Raw genomic sequence first — 20,272 nt, 5'->3', positions numbered from 1 at the left:
AGATGCAGCTGGATTCTCGATACCTGAGTCCTTGCCTTCCTTTAAATAAATGAATGCTCAATGTATCAGTTAGCAATCTTGACTGTAAAAAGACAATATGCCATCTTAAACTGACTTAGACAATGAAGGGATTGATTAGCTCATGAAATAGAAATGGCCTGATCTGGCATCTCAGATGACATCAGAAGGATTTGGTTCTTCCCTGGCTTCTCCCCTGCAGGGTTAGTTTACCATTTAAGCTCCCAAGGTGACAATCGAATTATCCCAATATCTGTATTCATGAGAAGAAAATAACAAATTTGGGTCCATGTAACATCCTTGCAGCACACGATCCAACAAAAGAGAAAAGTTCTTTCCCTAAAAGTCCAAGGAAACTTTCCCTTACTTTGGACTGGTTCTAAACAGACTATTCTGGAGCCAATCTCTATGCAGTGACCTCCATAGAACCTTCTATAATGATGGAAACGTTCTCTAACTGCACCTGTTCGCAGGTAGCCACTGAGCACTCCAAAATATGGGTAATGTGATTGAGAAACTGCTTTTTTATTCTATTTTAATTAAATAAAATTGAAATGTAAAAAGCAACATGTGTCTAGAGGCTCCTGTGTTAGACAGCACAGTTCTACAGTGAGAAAAGGGTGGGTTACACTGACTGGCTAAACTAGTCAGTGCCCACTGCCTTAAATTGGGGGTGAAGTTAATCCCATTCATTCCACAAAGGTAAGTCATTCTGCCTAGTGTCCCAGAGCCCACCATTTTTATTTCCCAGAGATTAATGGCCCAATTCAACGTGAAATCCTTTGCCGAGGAGTCATCTTTATAAATCTTACCTAGGACAATGCCACGTGAAAGTCACTTTGGAATAATAGCCTTTTAAAGCTGAGAGTGACCTCAGGGCTTACACACTTTAGATCCATATTTCACAGAGAAGAAATGGGCTTGAAGCATCAATTGCTTTGATTATGGCGGTTATGAGAGGGCCTGAATGTGCTGACCTTCAGCCATTTTTTTCACTGTAAAATCCAGTCCTTATGCTACAGCACTCCAAAAGGCCCACTGTGACAGAATTAACTTCATTCTACATGAAGCTTCATAATCATTGGTGTATTGAAGCTTCCAGGAAAGATTGTTACCACATAGGTCTTATATTTTACACTCAAAAGTCTGAAGGAGCCTAAGAGGTAATATAAATAAGGTGGGCCAGCCAGTTGTGACTGTGGCTGAGTGGACACCACCACACGCTGTGTCTAAAGCAGGCAGCCACCACCCACTCCAGCCAAATGTGGCCATCGGGGTGGGTCAGCCAGTATTGCCATGCCTTCAGATGAGAAATCCAGATTTGTGTATGCACTCCCCAGATTTTTTTAAATGCTGGCCTCTCACAGGGCTCCTGGGTGGCTCAGTTGGTTAAGCGTCTGACTTCAGCTCAGGACACAATCTTGCGATTCATGAGTTCAAGCCCCACATCAGGCTCTGTGCTGACAGCTTGGAGCCTGGAGCCTGCTTAAGATTCTGTGCCTCCCTCTCTCTCCAGCCTTCCCCCGCATTCTCTCTCTCTCTCAATCTCTCTCTCTCTCTCTCTCTCTCTCTCTCTCTCTCTCTAAAAAATAAATAAACATTAAAAAAAATAAAATAAATTGGGGTGCCTGGGTGGCTCAGTCGGTTGAGCGTCCGACTTTGGCTCAGGTCATGATCTCGCAGTCTGTGAGTTAGAGCCCCGCGTCGGGCTCTGTGCTGACAGCTCAGAGCCTGGAGCCTGCTTCGGATTCTGTGTCTCCCTCTCTCTCTACCCCTCCCCTGCTCATGCTCTCTCGCTCTCTCTCTCTCTGTGTCAAAAATAAATACACATTAAAAAAAATTTTTTAAATAAATAAAATAAAACAAAATAAAATATGCTGGCCTCTCATGTTTTACATTTTTAATGATTTATGCAGGCTAAACAAGATCTGTGAATGGGTTTAACTTCCAATGTGTACCCTGTGATAGAAATTTATGAAGTCTGACCTGCTGAAAATGCAAGCCTTCAGAGTCGTTGTTGCTGGAGTTGTCCATATGCTCCCATGAATGCCAGCTGACAGCTTCCAACTACAGCTATGTCTGAGGGCTTTCTTGAAGCCTGGGGCCCACTGCTGTAAAGCCCCCTTGGCCATGGAGAAGGGCTGGTGGAAACCTTAAGGCCCTAAGAGCCCAGGGGAGAGCTGCCTTCAGTCACTGACAGTTGAGAATTGGTGGGTAAATCCCACAGCTCCCAGGCCCCTCAACTGGGACAATTCCGAGGTGTGCTCTGCGCTGTCTCCCAGAATTCCTCAGTGGTATGGAGCTTCAGATGCCCAGAGTGTAAAGTGGCATCTACTCTGGTATTCAGATAATTCAATATTCACAATACGGTGCCGAAACTGCTGCCCTCTTGCATAATGATGCCATGCTATAGGAACAAATGTTCGTCTAAAAATAGAATCCATTATGTATACCAGCAGAGTCGTTAGTTTCTTAGCATAGCAACTAGTTCTGCCCCATAAAACTTTTCATGGAGGCATTCTCTTCAAACAGGTGCAGTTGGCCGTGCCGCAATTCAATTTCCAGACTGCGGAGCCTACGTCAGCGGTGGGGGGGCGGGGGGCGGTTTTCCACGCACCAAAGAGAAATCTCATGCGAAATCATTCTCATCCCAATCCATGTTCCTCATAGAAGACAGAACTGAAAGCCAAAAATTCTATTGGGAGACACATGAATTTTACCACTCTCAAATGTATTATGTAGGGGTGATTAAATCACAAGCTTCCTGTCACACCTGCATAGGATCTGGTTCTCTGGTTTCCCTGGTGGGCTTCTGTGTCAATAAAAGAAGAGCCCTCCAAATTAATAAGAAATGACACGATGTTATAATTTAACAAGGTGATATCTGTTTTTGTATCGGTAATACAAATTTAAGTTATAAAATGACATAATTACATAAAATAATTTTTACAACCACATTTGCTTATTCAAGAGGGCAGAGAATTTAATTAAATATTGAATTCCAACAGCCACTTGGTCTAACAGAGGATCTAGAAAAACAAAAACATAAAGGTTAATAAACAGGGCTTCATTGCTGAGGACAGGTTTGGTAAGGATAAGACAAATAGCTCATACCTGGAACATTCAGAGAATGTAAAATGAAATGAATTTTAATCAACTGAATATAAAAAAAAATATCTATTTTGATTCAATCTTGGATACTGAGATTCTAAAAAATGCTAGTAATTTCCTGGCTTCCTAAGTACAGTATAGGGAATAATGTTCAATCATAGACAAATAATTCAAAATCTTGTAGGGCCTCTGGGTGCTCAGCTGAATATTACTTCTGACAAAAATTAGGCCATGGACAGGAAAGGTAGAGTGAACGCAGCCTCTCAGGAAGTTTACTGACTTAATTTGTGATGTCAGCTTGCTTTCTATCAGTGTTCACCTTGGCTGCACATTAGAATCAGATGACCACACCCCAGAGCAATTAAATCAGAGTCTCTGGGGAGGGGCCCAGGAACCAGCATTTTTGAAGCTCTCTGCATGATTTCAATGTGCAGTTCAAGTTGAGAGTCACTTCATACAGGCTGCCTCTTCTCACGAATGTAAGAAGCCTATTGAGGTTTCTTTTTAAGCACATTTTCCCAGAAAAATTAACTTTATACATTAAACAGATTCTTTAAAAAGCCAAGACATACAGCCCAACTACCTGGGTTCTAATCCTGCCTCTGCTAGTAACCAACTGCATGACCAGGGGTCATGATTGAAACTTTGTGTGTGCATGTCAAGGTCAATACCTATAAATGGGGCTAATAATAGCACTATCCTCAGAGGCTTTTGGAAAAGATTAAATGAGTGCATTTGCGTGCATGTGCGTGTTTGTGTGTGTGTGTGTGTTAGCACAGTGGCATGTGGAAGACATTCCTTATGTGTTTGCCGTTATTGCTGATGATGGTAGCCATGATAATAACAACAAGAATTCAAAGGTGTGTGCAAATTGAATTAGTGCATATTTTAAAAAATGTATTTATACAGAGAACAAACTGAGGGTGTATGGGGGTATGGGGGAGAAGGGAAAATGGGTGATGGGCATTGAGGAGGGAACTTGGGATGAGCACTGGGTGTTCCATGTAAATGATGAACCATGGGAATCTACCCCAAAAACCAAGAGCACACTTTACACACTGTATGTTAGCCAATTTGACAATAAATTATATTTAAAAATTAATTAATTAATTAATTAAAATTTTAAAAATGTATTTATAATATTTTAACACCAACTTTGTAATAAATTGATTGTTCAATGTTGGTTTGTGTTTTCGTCTTTTTAAATAAGTTAAATAAAATAAACGATGATAAAATGGGAAATAACTAATCATATTCTTTAGTCTATTTTAAGTGCTTAAGTGATTCAAACTACCCATCTAAATTTATTTTACCAAAAGGGAGAGAAAAAAAAATTGTCTTTCTGATTAAATATCGAAAAGGCTTGATGAGGACCCCATCTATAGGATCAAACCATCTTGGATTGACAAGCAAATAAACCAGAAAACAACCAAAAACGCTCATTCTATCTAAAACACCCATGAAGCGCCTGGGTGGCTCAGTCGGTTGAAGAGCCGACTTCAGCTCAGGTCATGATCTCGCAGTCTGTGTGCTCGGGCCCTGCATCAGGCTCTGTGCTGACCGCTCAGAGCCTGGAGTCTGCTTCCGATTCTGTGTCTCCCTCTCTCTCTGCCCTTCCCCTGCTTGCTCTCTGTCTGTGTCTCTCTCTCAAAAACAATAAACATTAAAAAAAATTTTTTTTAATAAAGATAAAACGAAAATGCTGGTAATTCAAGCAAAGGAGCAGGACAAGGATCTGGGAATTCTATACATAACAAAAGCAAATGGGGTTTTTCATATAACAGAAAATAAAATTATGAACAATGTACCAAATGTATTTCCTCCACCCAATCCTCCAATCCAGTGTCTCAAACTAATTTTGGTATCATACAATACAAATATCCCATTTTATAATAGCTTCATGGCATGGAAAGCATCCAATTTAATTTTTCCTTACAAGACTGGGAAGAGCTAAATATAAGCAACTCATAAAACTGAGGCAAAATTTTTAATTAAATTATATTAAGAGTAAAGTGTTTTGAATTAAGGCCAGAGTGTTTCATATTTCTAAACTCCGATCACAGTGTAGTCAAAAGAGCATCGCTGTTGTTATTGGTATGATGAAATGGAGTGAAGGTGACTTGAAAATCATGTCAATGCACTTACACCCTACAAATAATCCCAAAGAAACTGCAATGACGCTGTTTCATAACCAGCCTGATTTTAAAAGACATCTTGAAGAGGCTACATTTCAGTTAGAAATCTTACTGAAAATCCATGAATCACAACCTCCAAGAAGAATTTGTGAAAGATTCCATCATAATAACATTTCTTCTTACGTTGCATCTACATAGCCTAGGCAATCATAGTATTTGGTTATTCTACACTAGCTGGAGTTACTGAGGAAAAACCTTTGGGCTCAAGGCAGTAGCAAGAAGGTAGTGTTGAGAATACATGGAGCTTAATCTGAAAGTGGATTTGATGAGAGGAGATTCGTTCCTCAGCAATCAGACAGACCAATGAGTAAATTACACTTGAAAACACTACAAGTTTAATCTCTAAGGATCTGATCAGTATGGAGGAGGAGAAGCTGCTTCATGTCAATATAGCTGTGATAATCCAAAAGTGATTTATATTAGGAAAAAAGACACAGACAGCCATGGTGGAGTCCAATTCTTCTTGTGAATAATACCTTTTTCTCTTATCCAAGACTTTAAATCATCTTAAAGCTTATTCCATGAGATGCTTTAGATTCCCGCGGGCCCGAGAAACTTTCATCTATGATGGAGTATTTATTAGTGAATTATCCTCAGAGGAAAATTATTCTAAACAATAAATCCCTTCTTTTGCCTTCCATGGCTCTGTTCCCAAAACATTATGAAATACATAAATAAACATCTTGTGTGCCCAAACAGACCTAAGCTTCAGTGCTTCAGATCAAAAGACCACAGCTGAGTCTAAACAGAAAACAAGTCACTAACACCTTGAAGACGAAAAAAATATATATTTAAAAATATACATAAATAGATGGTCAACTGGCTTTTGAAACAGCACATTTATGGTCCTTAACAATTAGTTAGAGACTAATTGCTTAGTCAGAGACTAGTTGTTTATTATATACCAATAACAAAAAGCCACCACAAATGACCTTGAGGGTGTTATGCTAAGTGAAATAAGCCATGGAAAGACAAATACTGCATGGTATCATTTATACACAGTACTTTAAAAAAAAAAAGTCAAACTCTAAACTCCTAAAAACACTACAAAAGTGGATGCCAGGGCTGGGCGTGGTGGGGCACGGAACAGGAAGAGGTTGGTGAAAGGGTACAAGCTTTCAGCTAGAAGATCAATAAGGTCTGAGGATATAACATAAAACATGTGACTATAGTTGAAGACGCTGTAGTATATAACTGAAACTTGCCAAGAGAGTAGAACTTAAACATTTTCACACAAACAGAAAAATAAATAAATCTGTGAGGTGATGGATGTGTTAATTAACTCCATGGGGGTTCTTTTCACAATGTCTACAGATACCAAATCCCCAAGATGTACACTTCAAATATCTTACAATTTTATTTGTCAGTAAATTATTGACTAATAACTCTACCTCAATAAAGCTGAAATATTTAAAACTAAAATGAAATCTTAAAAATTAAATTAAAAAAAGACCCCACAAAGGATCTAAAGTTTACAACGTGCTAGGCATTGTGTTAGGCACTTCACATACCAAGTTTAACAACAGTCCTAAGAAAGTTATACTTCATCTTACAGCTGAAGAAATCGAGGCTTAGCTTGAGAAGAAATTCACCTGAGGTCACTCTTAATACAAGGTAAAGCAAGAGCTCGAACCCACATCTATCTGACTTTACAGATGATTTCTTTAACTGGCTTCCAGCCTCCCAAATTAGGGTTGTTTTAAGAAAACTGCTTGGCTTAAAACAAAAGTATTCTTCTAATAGTTTCAGTGCCTCTTATGAAGAAATCTTTTTAATGCCCTTAATTAGGGGGCATCTATATTAAGATATCAAGCATTAAGCATCTATATTAAGCAGTTCCTAGAGACGGATTCTAGTAAAATTAGCTTATTTTAGAGGTGGTTCCAGGACAAATCAGGAATGAGGAATTGAGAGAGGAAGGGAAGGAAGGCCATAAATGATGTATTTGCATGCCAGTTACTGCTGTGGATGGTGGCTTAATCCCACCAAAGAATTCTGGGGAAAAAAACATAAAGCTTGCACCTTTGCCTTATCCCACCCAAGAGCTGAAGGAACCGTGGTATTTGTCTATCAAACTCCTTTGCTTGGGGTTGTTGTTAATTCTCAGGAACTTCCAAGCAGCATCATGGGTAACAAAGTGAGCACTAGTGATCAGAAAAAGCAAAAGAATACAAGCGCTGGCCCCTAGGGTCCAATATGTGGCTTCTGGAGTCATAAGGATGTGGGTATAGACTTCATGCCACATCTACTCTATGAATCTCTTCAATAATGGGAATCGAATTCAGAAAAGTGAAGGAAAAGATTCAGTCCCTAGATGCTGCTGGTTAGTTAGTTGGCGATGACTGGTGTACTGCTCCAGGCCAAAGAATGTTGCCAGCCCTCAGAAAGCAATCCTCACATGCATCGTGCTGTTTTCTAAGGTAATTTCAGTTATTGTTTCAGGCTTAGGGGAAAATTACCAAATAAAAATGAATGGAACTCATCTTTTTTAATTTATAACCACATCATTATGCTCAATAGACTGCTGAGTATCCTACCTCATTTACCATACATGAGAAAGGTCAGCATTGATGCTTCTGGAATACACTAGAGAAGTATGTCCCAAAGAAGAAGCACCATTGCTAAATGATTAATGAAACAAGTGGTGCCTGGGGATTTTTTGTGGAAGCCAGACTAAGTTGTTTTTTTTTTTTTTTTTAATTTTTTTTTTCAACGTTTATTTATTTTTGGGACAGAGAGAGACAGAGCATGAACGGGGGAGGGGCAGAGAGAGAGGGAGACACAGAATCGGAAACAGGCTCCAGGCTCCGAGCCATCAGCCCAGAGCCCGACGCGGGGCTCGAACTCACGGACCGCGAGATCGTGACCTGGCCGAAGTCGGACGTTTAACTGACTGCGCCACCCAGGCGCCCCCAGACTAAGTTTTTAATAGGATATTCCTAGAGTTTCCTATGGAGGTCTATGGTTCATCATTTATAATATTTGTGAACTCTGGACTCTCATGCTGAAAAAAAATGTCATTGAGGCTTGTGTAAACATTTAATTTTTGAACTTTGCTTTTGAACTCTGTATAGCAATTTAAGATTACCGTAAGAGAATGCAGTCTATACTTGCCATTAAAAGAAACTTAATTATTGCTCCGTACAAGGATTCCAAATGGCGTCTCATGCAAAATCACAGATCAGAAGAAAATGGCAAATGGAACAGACGGTAGAGCCAATCGCTCCTGTCTCAAGTCCCTCAAAAGGACTCAACACGCAGATGTTAATTTACATCTATGAACTAGGGTCATGGGTAAACAAACGGGGTTGCACTTATTAAATAAGAAAGTACAAAAGGCAGAAGATAAATGGAACAAAAATGAAGTGGGAAATAACATCTCAGAAGCCCACAGGCATTAAAACATAGGAACAGATCTATGGGCCATCTAACCAGGTGGTCGAGGTGTCCGTCAGTAGCAGGAACACAATGGGAACATCATCTCAGGTCAACCTGACACCTCAGCTCCCTCCTCCCGCAGCCTCCACACCCTGAACTACAAAAATTCCACAGAAGAAAGGGTGCCATCATAGCTGGCACCAACCAGAAAGCACAGGGAACCACCAACACGTAAGGCACCCATTGAAAGAAATTAAATTTAGGGGCGCCCAAGTGGCTCAGTCTGTTAAGCATCTGACTTCAGCTCAGATCATGATCTCACGGTTTGTGAGTTTGAGCCCCGTGTTGAGCTCTGTGCTGACAGCTCAGAGCCTGGAGCCTGCTTTGATTCTGTGTCTCCCTTTCTCTCTGTCCCTCCCCTCTTCATGCTCTCTCCCTCTCTCTCTCTCAAAAATAAATATTTTTTAAAAATAAAGAAATTAAATTTAGAGCCCCACCTCACACTAGTCCTCAAAACACATGACATGACTACTATGGTCTGAAAGTTTGCATCCTCCCCACCCCCTCCCCCAAATCTATACTTGGAACACCTACTGTCCAAAGACAAGATTAGGAGGTGAGGTCTTTTGGAGGTGCTTAAGTCTTGAGAGCAGAGTCCTTGTGGATGTGATTAGTGTATAAAAGAGGCTCTAGAGACCTCCCCAGCCCCCTACTCTCATGAGGATACAAAGAAAAGGCTCCAACCCGGAAGAGGGCTCTAACCTTGGACTCCAGCCTCCAGAACTGTAAGAAATAAATATCTGTTGTTCATAAGATACCAAGTCTACAGTATTTTGTTATAGCAGCTTGAAGAGACTAAGATCGGAAACTTAAATTAATAATAATGATGGCCATAACGATGAGGAATAAGAAAGTCCTTAAGTAAAGCAAAAAGAAAAAAAAAGAATGAAATGTGAACACATCAAAATTGAAAATGGGAAAGTCATCTTTTGCCATGCATAAGTTAGAAATTAAGAAATTCAAAGACAAACCACAAACAGGAAGAAAGTATTTGCAACATCTATAACAGCTAAAGATTACCATCTAGAGTACATAGAGCACCCTCAACAAGGAATATAAGCAAGGGACACAAGATTCATGTAAGAGAAAACAGGAACAGTCCATAAAGGCATAAAAATAGACACATCTTACCATCAAGGCAGACACTGGCAAATCAAAACAGAGATAAAACAGCTGCATCAATACATGCAAATATACATAAATGCAAAAATAAAAGGTTTCTTAATAATGTTGGTGAGGCCTGAAGAAATAGTTCCTCTCACACACCACTGATAGGACTATAAAATGATGCAACTATTAACTAAAATTTAGGATATGTATAGCCTTCAATCAGCAATTGTAGTTCTGAAAATTTACCTCAGGGAACCCCTGACCCATCTACCCAGAGAGGGCTATGCAGGCTGACTATTATCCTGTATTACAGGATTGTTCCCTGTAGCCCCAAATTAGAAACAAACACCCACAGTCCGCCAGTGAGAAATTATTATTAAATAAAATTTGGTAATCCATTCCATGGGATATGACAGAGAAATTTAAAAGTAAGAGGTAGATCTACATGTACTTACATGAAAAGTTCTCTAAGACAAATTAATAAAGTAAAACACAAGTTGGTGAAACAGTAAAAACGATATGATGGTATTTAGGATACAAACAGATATAAACAAAACAAAATGAACTATTTCCGTAGATATGCATGTAAAATTCCTTCAGAGGAGACAGGGAACGCTACCATGGAACTGTTACCAGTGGTTGACCCTGGAAGGTACACTAAGATTGGGTCAAAGAAGGAGGGGCTAAGGGCATTTACACTACTTTATTCTCTTATGCAAAGAATACATTTGTGTGTTATTCACAAAATTAAAAATAAAATCTGTAACAACAAAAAAGAGAAAGTAGTAGGAGTCCTACATTTAAAATGTGTCTTTTTCCTCCTATTCCTTTCTGATATAATGTAATTATGTGCTCCTCTCCTCTCTCCCTCCAAGCTCCTGCTTTAGGGATACAAGGAGGAGTCTGCTGGGCTGGACTTCTTGGATCTGAACTAGTAGTAACTAGTTTTATTTTTACACCAACCTTGGCACAGAAGCAGGGCATGGAGTTGCAAGGCAAAGGTCTACTTTGTTTCATCTTCTATCAGAATAGGTTTGTATTAGCTCTTTAACATTGACTTGTTTTTTCTTCTTTAGCTTTTCCTCCAAAATTGTGATGCAGATACTTCCTGTAGTTACATGGTTTTCATGGCTGATACTTCCTGTGTTGGTTCCTTGTCCCAATCTGGCATAGCTCCAAAGAAAAGTCATAGACTAATGCCAGCAACCCCTTACATACTCCAGCCGTGCAGGAGCCCCTCTCACCCACAATTACAGATAAGCTCATCCTCTTGACCTAACAGACACTGACATAAGAAAAACCACCGTGCTTAGAACAGTCTTATTCAGAAACATGCTGTTGCTACTTGCAGTCAATAAGATGTACAGAGCCAACAGTAAAGAAGAAAGTGATTAAAATAAGTCCAGAGCTGGTACGAAGAATGAACATATATCCCTTAAGATCATGGTCATGTTTATCTGCTTCCCCCAACCTCAAATATTTTTTCAATGTTTCACCAAAGCACATGTTTGCTACCTAAAAATCACTTGCTACTAGCTCCAGTTTTTTAATTCCTAAATCTATCATCTGTGCTGTCTGTCTTCTTTGCCACCCGTCATTTCTATGATGAAAAATCAAAGGGGGTGTTAGAGGAAGGGAGCATGTCACTGTCTATGGAGGATGAATTCAGTGGCGCAAAATCAGTGGCTGTGGTCTACAGTAGAATGGATAGTAAGGTACAATGTATAATTTGGGGTGGTATCATGTAGCCGCTACAGGAGAGATGACATGGGTAAGACATTGAGTAAAATGTGAGAATTTTCCTCCAGTGCTATAAAAAGAAAGATCTTGTAACAAGAGCTTCTTTCCCAAGAGCTTCTTAAAGCCACTCAGCTCGCCTCTGAGCAGACCAGGCATCGTTTTGGCACAGGCTCCGTGGACAAAGGAGAATTTAGGTAGGAAGAAGCCCAAAGGGAGAAGAGAGGTTCATTATAATAAATACCAATGCACACTTCCAAACAAATGGAAAACACAGTGTGTAAAATCAATGAATAAACTTACAAGTATTTTTTTTCTCTGAGACATCTCTGTAATATATGTGATAGATTCACATCACTAAGAGTCACTGTTTAAAAAAAATATTTTAGGGGCGCCTGGGTGGCGCAGTCGGTTAAGCGTCCGACTTCAGCCAGGTCACGATCTCGCGGTCCGTGAGTTCGAGCCCCGCGTTAGGCTCTGGGCTGATGGCGCAGAGCCTGGAGCCTGTTTCCGATTCTGTGTCTCCCTCTCTCTCTGCCCCTCCCCCGTTCATGCTCTCTCTGTCCCAAAAATAAATAAACGTTGAAAAAAAAATATTTTGAAGAAAGTGGGCCTCTAAGTAACATCATGATTGCACCTCTCAGCCAGGTACCATCAAATGATCCTATGCAAGAACAGCGACTAAAAGCTTGGCTTCCCACCCCTCATTTGAGAGCACCATCTTCTAGCATACATTTCCTCTAATATATCACTTACACCCGTCCATCTCCTAGAAGTGGATGTATCACTCCTTCTGGCTCCAAGACCGGGAGTAAAGCCAGAAGAAAATGACAAACTTGGAAGCAATGAAAGTTTAATTTTTTTTTCTTAAATCCTCTCATCTTTTGTATACTGATATATGATCATTGACTAAAAAATAAACCTCGTAACTCTGATCTATGAAAATGGGATGACTTCGGTATTTAAAAAGTGAAAAATGAAATTTACTATCTTCTTAGGTAGAACTGTAAGATTAATATCCATGAGAGGAAAAGTAATAAAGAGATAAAAGGAATTGCTAACATATTATCTGTTTCAATTGGTCATAAACAGCACTACAAGCAAGAGAAAACGGTTGTGGTAAAATCTGAAATAAATTTTCCCACATCTGAAAATAGGCATAAGTCAAAATCCTGGGTTCTCAGAACAATAGACATGCATCAAAGAACCTTCGGTCCTAAACCCTTTCTCTTTCTTAAGCAAAGAAATATTTATGATTGGTCTTAGAAGGGAGTTTAACTGAGTTGCCATGAATTATTAAAAAACCCCAAAATACCTTCTGTTGCTTTTATAGAAGCTTGATTTACAAGCTGAAAAATCAAACTGACAGTTAAGTCCCTTGTACAAATACCCAACCTTTAAAAATGCCCTAGGCATTATAAATATATCTTTCATGAATATAGCTGCAACAGTTCTAAAAATAGCTTTTAGGAGGAAAAAAAAAATTCTTTCAAGCCATTGTTTTATACATAACAGCAGGAAACCAAACAGAATGTCAAACCCAAAGTGATTAACACACCCAGTAATAAACATGAACATTAAGTAGCAAGTCTTACAAATGAAATACATTTTTTTGACATTAGCTTAGAGTCTATGGTTTAGCCCTAGATCTATGGCCAGAGATGATTCCAGGGCACCCATATTCAAAAAGTGATTCGAGGGCTACAGGGCTAAAATTCGCCTTTTAGATGAGTGTAAACAGGCACATTCAGGACTGGCCCTGGGAGGGAGGTATTACCATCCAGCACCCTGAGAGTTTCCTCCAGGCTCCACCCTGACCCCAAATATGCCATTTCACACAGCCAGTTCCAGACCACTGCTCACAGGTGAAGTCCAGGTTGCCCCAAAGGCAGAAGGAAAGGCCAACAAATTCCAGTAACTTTGGCAATAGTGACCTAACTCAAGGATGTGAAAAGACTAAGAGCCCTTCACAATGTGGTACCTGGTATTTTATTGGTTTAAATATGTATTTAGCACTCTCAATAAAGCTTACCCATCTCTCCAAATAACAGAGCTTATAGGGTCACAACATTCTGTGTTCTGTGACCTCACAGGTTCAAGTCCAGAACCACCGTTTCTTGAAATAATAACTACTTTCTATGAATATTTTTCTGCCCATTAAACCCCAAATAAGTCTTGTGATTTGCAGACATTCTGTTTAATAATTCAATATGGAATTATCTAATTGGCTTCATAATAAATGAGATCCTAAACTCATGAAATGGTAGACAGAAAGCTAAATATGAAAAAAAAATCTTGAAACACTGAAGGTATAAGCTAAAGGAATCTTATTCTTAATTTTCTAATGTGAATAAATGATCAAGACCAAACTCCTGTGCCAAGGCCAGGTGGACCCTTAATAAGCAGCAAAGGGGAGAAGGAAGAGAAAAGGAAAGCCAAACTTATAATGTGGGTCACAAGTGATTTTCTCATCATTTTTCTTTATGCTTTATGAGTAGAACTGGAGGGGGGATTTAAGTCACTAATACTGGCTAATTTTCTTCTACAACAAATGTAATTCACATTTCCATGTTCTTGTCCTGAAAAAATGGCAATTGTTCTAGGATTCAGCATATCTAATACTTTGGGCTAGAATCCTTGGAAACTCCTAAGACATTTATTTCTAAGTAGAATCTTTAAATAAATTACAAAGGGTCATTCATGAAATGGATATACTTATGGAGGTAACTTAAATACTTTGCAAATCAGCAACAAACTAGAAAATGTAAGAAAGACATATCTCACTTTTTACCTTATTTTGATCTGTCCAGTAAAAGAAAAATCCCTGAGGGTCAGTCCTCAAAATAATTGGAGTGACAATAGTGGAGTCCTAGAAATATAAGAAAAAACACAAATATCAACATATATCATTGTAGGAAGTCCTACCCAGGAGTTACTTAGCAAGTAATAGTTGTTACGAGTTTCTCAAGGGTCATCAATTATTAGTAAAAGTTTCAAAAAACTAGACATGGCATCCTCACTTCACAGCATTATTAATTACATAACTAAGCTTCTTTACTAATAATTAGAATATCTGTGCATTACTTATAAAAGAAAAGCCCAGGTATGCACATATTTATGAAGACAAATTGACATGTTTTCTATTCAAAGCTCTAATTTTCCAAATAATTTTAATATTAAACATCATTACATATTTTATATGATTAAAATTAATTAAAATCCATGCTTGAAGGTAATATTTTAAATTACATTTGTTCTATAAAATTATTTTTTATTGTACTAAAGAGAGTAAACATATTATTTGGGCATTGCTGTTTCCAAGGTAACAATAAATAAGGCCATGGTCTACATTTTCGGAAAGATATACACAAAATTGTTGCAAATTTAAATTTCACAAGATGAAATAAAACATCGTAGACAAATAGTCTTCGGGAGTTTAAAGCATGTACATTATAAAGCAAAAACAGCATGCACTGTAATTATAATATTAAACATTTCTAAAATATGTGTTCTTTTCTTTTGGCAATTTTCAGAAAGGCATACCATCTGCACAAGAAAACACATGTCACTGGATATGGATTTTTATACTGAAATACTTGGTTGGGCCTTTGCAGGAATTACATTTTTTAAAGGAGACATAAATTACCTGTTTATTTCAACTATTTCATACACATTATAACTAAAGTATGGCATATCGTCTATCTGATCAAAGATACTTATAATGAAAATTAGAACTTGCAGAAATAATTTTGGAATTGGGGACTGTTTTCCTGATGGGAAGAGTAGATCAATGTTTTTAGTCCACATGGTAAGTCTTATTAGAAAGCTCGGTTCTGAAGGCCATCCCCTTGGGGATGCCTGTCCCCCCTGGGTACCTCATCTTACACAGCTACAACTGAAAAAAAAAACCATAATAATACCTACCTTAGAAGGTGTCTGTGTGAATTAAATAGGAGAATTTGGGTAAAGTACTTGAACCAAATGCTTGCCTCATAAAAACATTTATTGTTATTAACGGATTATGCTTAAAAACTGACTTATTAAAATAGCAAATGAAAGTTTATCATGACATTCTTTTTTTTATTATGGTTTTATTATACCGCTAACATAAAAATTCCTTTTTTTAAGCATAAAGTTCAGTGGCATTAAGTACATTCACACAGCTGCGCAGCCATTACCACCATCCATTTCCAGAACTTTTTAATCTTCCCACATGAAATTCCACAGTCATTAAACACTAACTCCCCATTCCCTCTTCCCCAAGCCCCTGACAATCACTACCTACTTTCTGTCTCTATGAATTTGACCACTCTTGATGCCTCACATAAGCAGAATCATACAATATTTATCATTTTGTGACCGGTTTATTTTGTGACTGGCCTAATGTGTTTAAAGGTTCATCCATGTTGTAGCAGGTGTCAGAATTCCCTTCCTTTGTAAGGCTGACTAATATTCCTTTGTATGTATACATCACATTTTATTCATTCATCCATCTGTCACTGGACACTTGAGTTATTTCCATCTTTCCACTATTGCAAAAAATGCTGCTATGCACAGATTGACAAATATCTGAGTCCCTGCTTTCAACTGTTTCATACCCAGAATGATCATACAATAGTTCTCTGTTTAAGTTTTTCAGGTCCTGCCCTTCTGTTTTATCCTGATAATTTTAAGATTTATTCTTTTTTTTAAATTTTTTGATGTTTATTTATTTTTCAGAGAGAGAGAGAGAGAGAGAGAGACACGGAGCGTGAGCGGGGGAGGGGCAGAGAGAGAGGGAGACACAGAATCTGAGCTGTCAGCACAGAGCCTGACACAGGGCTCAAACTCACGAACCCCAAGATGATGACCTGAGCCAAGTTGGACACAACCGACTGAGCCACCCAGGTGCCCCTTTTAAGATTTATTCTTAACATGCAGTTTGAAAAATATCTTTTACAAGGATGGTGCTGTGGCACAGAACTTTGGCTGGAACTTCAAATTTTAAAATTACTCCTGAATGTTAAAAAAAAAAAAAATTGAAAACCAATTTAAAAGATAATAAAAGAACAATTTTTAAAATAGTTTAAGCTTCACCTATGAGATTATATGCATAAATGTTCAGAGCAATATTTGCAATAAATCACAGCAGTATTTTCAGTTCTGTTTCATTACCCATCATTCTCTAGAGTCGGGCAAAATGAAACTTTCTGACAGGCTGCACACAGCACACATCCCCACTTCCGGTGAATCTGGAATTAGCCTGTAGTTTTAATATATCATCCTCAAATCAGTTCCTTTTCTTATCAGGGTGTCTGACAAGAGCATCTGACAAGATTCTAATCGAAACCTTGGTGACAATTCACTGCAAGGGTCACAGACAATCAAATATTTAAAGTCATCAGGGCAAACCTCAAATTTATATTTTAGAACACTGTACTAGGCTGCTTCATTTGCTTCTGATACTGCTATTTCTAGCTTATTCCTTCTCCTCCTTCAAAATTAAAGCTGCCTTGTTAAATATTTTCTTGACCTCACTCTTCTGGCCATGGTTCCTCTGTTAAATGATCTTTTATCTCGTCTACCTGCTTACTTCCTCCATAATCACCCCTAACATTCCAAGATCAGCTGGAACTTGGCATTCTTGCCATCGAAGGCAGGATTTGACCCAGAAATACATGAATATCCATTTTCAATTCCACCTGCTTTTTTTCCACCTCCCACATAGCTGCAATGTCTATATTCTCCCGTACCAAAGTAGCCACTCAACCCATATCACAAGTATTCTTAATTGTCAGAACATAAGCTCTTGTTTGAAGTTTGAAATGTATGGTCATCTTTCATTTTCAAGGGAACCGCTGATGGACTGTAACTCTTTAAGCATTTTACTGCCAAAAAATGGAGACAACTCTCGGACAGTCTGTTTCTCTCCATCAGCATCCATAAGATATGTATTCCATATAAGATGGTGGTTTTCAAACTTTTGGGTACATCAGATTTACTAAAAGGACTTGTTAAAACACAGACTGCTGGGACCCTTCCCTAGAGTTTCTCACTTGATAGATCTGGGCTGGAGTCTGTAAATATGCATTTCTTTTTTTTTTTAAATTTTTTTATGTTTGTTTATTTTTGAAGAAGAGAGAGACAGAGTGTGAGTGGGGGAGGGGCAGAGAGAGAGGGAGACACAGAACCTGAAGCAGGCTCCAGGCTCTGAGCTGTCAGCACAGAGCCCGACACGGGGCTTGAACTCACAGACCTCGAGATCATGACCTGAGCCGAAGTCGGACGCTTAACCGACTGACCCACCCAGGCACCCCTAAATGTGCATTTCTTACAGGACCTTAGTGCTGCTGCTGCTGCTGCTGCTGCTGCTGCTGCTGCTGCTGCTGGTCTAGGGACCACACTTTGAGACCCACTGACATAGGCCTACAAAGGGTGAGGTTTTGGGTCAGGAACACAATGATGTAAAGGCACCAGTGAGCTTAAAAGGTAGACAAACTTGTGTCTTATAAGTATATTGTTTCTAACTAAGAATTCAACTTTAACTTGTTTATTTCAAGTTGTAAGTTTCTTTTTTCCCAATAAACATCTGCCTTGAGAAAGAGAGCACTGATAAACATACCTGTCTTAAGTTAGTAATAGTGGATAATGCACAGTTAAGTTTCCATTTACTTCTCTTCGTTTGATAGAAACTTACTCGCATCCCTATCTCATCAATATATCAATAGTGAGACTAATATGATATAAGAAGCTACTGCTTTGCAATTTGCTTTTTTCATTATTGCCCCATGAAGGAGCCCTTTTAGACATTTATTTTCCTAATTATCCACAATGAAATTTTAATATCACAGATGTCCTATCTATTTATATGCTCTACGTGTATCTGTGTTCTGTACAAAAATTAAAAAAAGAGTAAGATATTTTTGTCCCTCAAGACCATTTTTCATTTTTTGGAGGTGATTTGGCCCCAACTGAGAATGTATGTTCTGTGCCTGCATGTCCAAGATGGACTCATGAGCCACCTGTGGCTACTGAAAACTTAGAATGTGGCTAGTTCAACGGAGATGTGCTGTATAATGTCAAAGACAAGGAATGAAAACAAGAATATAAAATAGTTCATTAATAATTTTTAATATTGATTATATAATGAAAACAATATATTGGGTTAAATAAACTATATTGTTAGAATTAATTCTACCTGTTTCCTTTTACTTGTTTTACTATGGCTATTAGAAAACTATCAATTTCCTAAGTGGCTTAAATTATATTTCTACTGGGTAGTGCAGCTCTAAACTTTAAAACTCTAAAAAGGTTTCTTCTTAATAGGGAAACGTTTTTCACAAAGCAAAGCACATTTGGTCAGATAATTCCATTTAGAAAGTTTTGGGTTTTTTCCATGCATGCAGCTACCATCCAGTTTTAACATCTAAGTAGTACAAAATAAATCTACTTGCTTCTCTAAGTGTTAATTCTTCGAATATCTGAATAAAGCCATTATGTTACTGCCCTCTGAGGCCATATATTTTGCTAGGTTGAGGTATATTGTGGGCTGAATTGTGCCACCCACAAAAAATGTATATATTGAAGTCCCAACCCCCGTACCTGAAAATAACTGTCACTTTATTTGGAGACAGTCTGTACAGAGGCGATTACGTTAAAAGGCAGTCACAAGGGTGGGCCCTAATCCAATAAGGCTGGTATCCTTATAGAAAGAGGAAATTTGGACATAGACATGTACAGAGAGAAGATGATGTAGAGACCCTGGGAGAAGACAGCCATCCACCATCCAGAACAGAGGACTGAACAGATACTTCCCACATGGCCCTCAAGGAAGGAACCAGTTCTGCACCCTGATCTCAGATTTGTAGCCTCCAAAATTGTGAAAATATTCATTTCTGTTGTTTAAGCCCCCCCAGTCTGTTGTACTTTGTTACAGGAGCCCAAGCAAACTAGTGCAAAGAGTAACCCTAAACCTTAAGACGAATGTCAAGGACCACTCCACAGACCCACAGCTTATTCCTTAGTACCATTAGCAGAAAGTCTATTGGCCAGTGTTGACCACAGTCCTCACTCCACGGTGATTCTATGTTTTTATGTTGGACCTGGATTTCTAAATTAATCAATATTACAGAGTCAACAAGGAGAAATGACAAGCAATGTTCCACAGGGAGTGCCCAAGACCTGCATTAGGAAAAAGTAGAGCGGAAGATGGCAAATATATACATTGTAGGGGAAACAGTTGTGTAAGGAAAAAGAGTCCTAAGGGTCATAGAAAAGCAGATGTGATCCCATCAAACATCAGCAACGCAGCCCTAACTATGAAAACAACAAATAAAAATAAAACAATAGAAATGCTAAGGTGCTGGCTTAGGATCAGCGAGGTTAAACTTCTACATGCATCTGCACTGATGAGAATTTTCTTCCAGGGGTCTATACAGTGTGAAATTTCCCCCAAATAAATGAAAGCAAAGGAAGTAATGGGGTCCAGAAAAGAAGACACAGAACAGTAGAGAGAAGCACCATTTTAGTATTTGCATTTCACCGATAGGCATGAAAATCTCTCTTAGTACAATACAGGGAAAAGTTGGAAGCATATTTCTTCAAATATCACACAAGGGAACTTAAGACACTATACTACAGATTCAAACAAGAGCCCAGATTCCCAATTATCCAAGGTGCTCATT

General features: G+C 38.6%; 1 protein-coding gene across 3 annotated transcripts in view; it reads right to left on the bottom strand.

The window, feature by feature from the left end:
- PLCB1 (phospholipase C beta 1) overlaps nucleotides 1-20,272 on the bottom strand; it is a 695,993-nt gene that overhangs the window by 663,882 nt on the left and 11,839 nt on the right. For all 3 annotated transcript variants that reach the window (XM_023251450.2, XM_023251452.2, XM_023251451.2), the window contains exon 2: nucleotides 14,401-14,478. In XM_023251450.2, the coding sequence (XP_023107218.1) occupies nucleotides 14,401-14,478 (78 nt within the window). The remainder of the gene's footprint in view (nucleotides 1-14,400; nucleotides 14,479-20,272) is intronic.

The sequence above is a fragment of the Felis catus genome, chromosome A3 (genome assembly GCF_018350175.1).
Source record: "Felis catus isolate Fca126 chromosome A3, F.catus_Fca126_mat1.0, whole genome shotgun sequence".
NCBI classification, from domain to species: domain Eukaryota; kingdom Metazoa; phylum Chordata; class Mammalia; order Carnivora; family Felidae; genus Felis; species Felis catus.
Note: the sequence above shows the minus strand (reverse complement) of the source record. Positions and strands in the feature narration are given on the sequence as shown.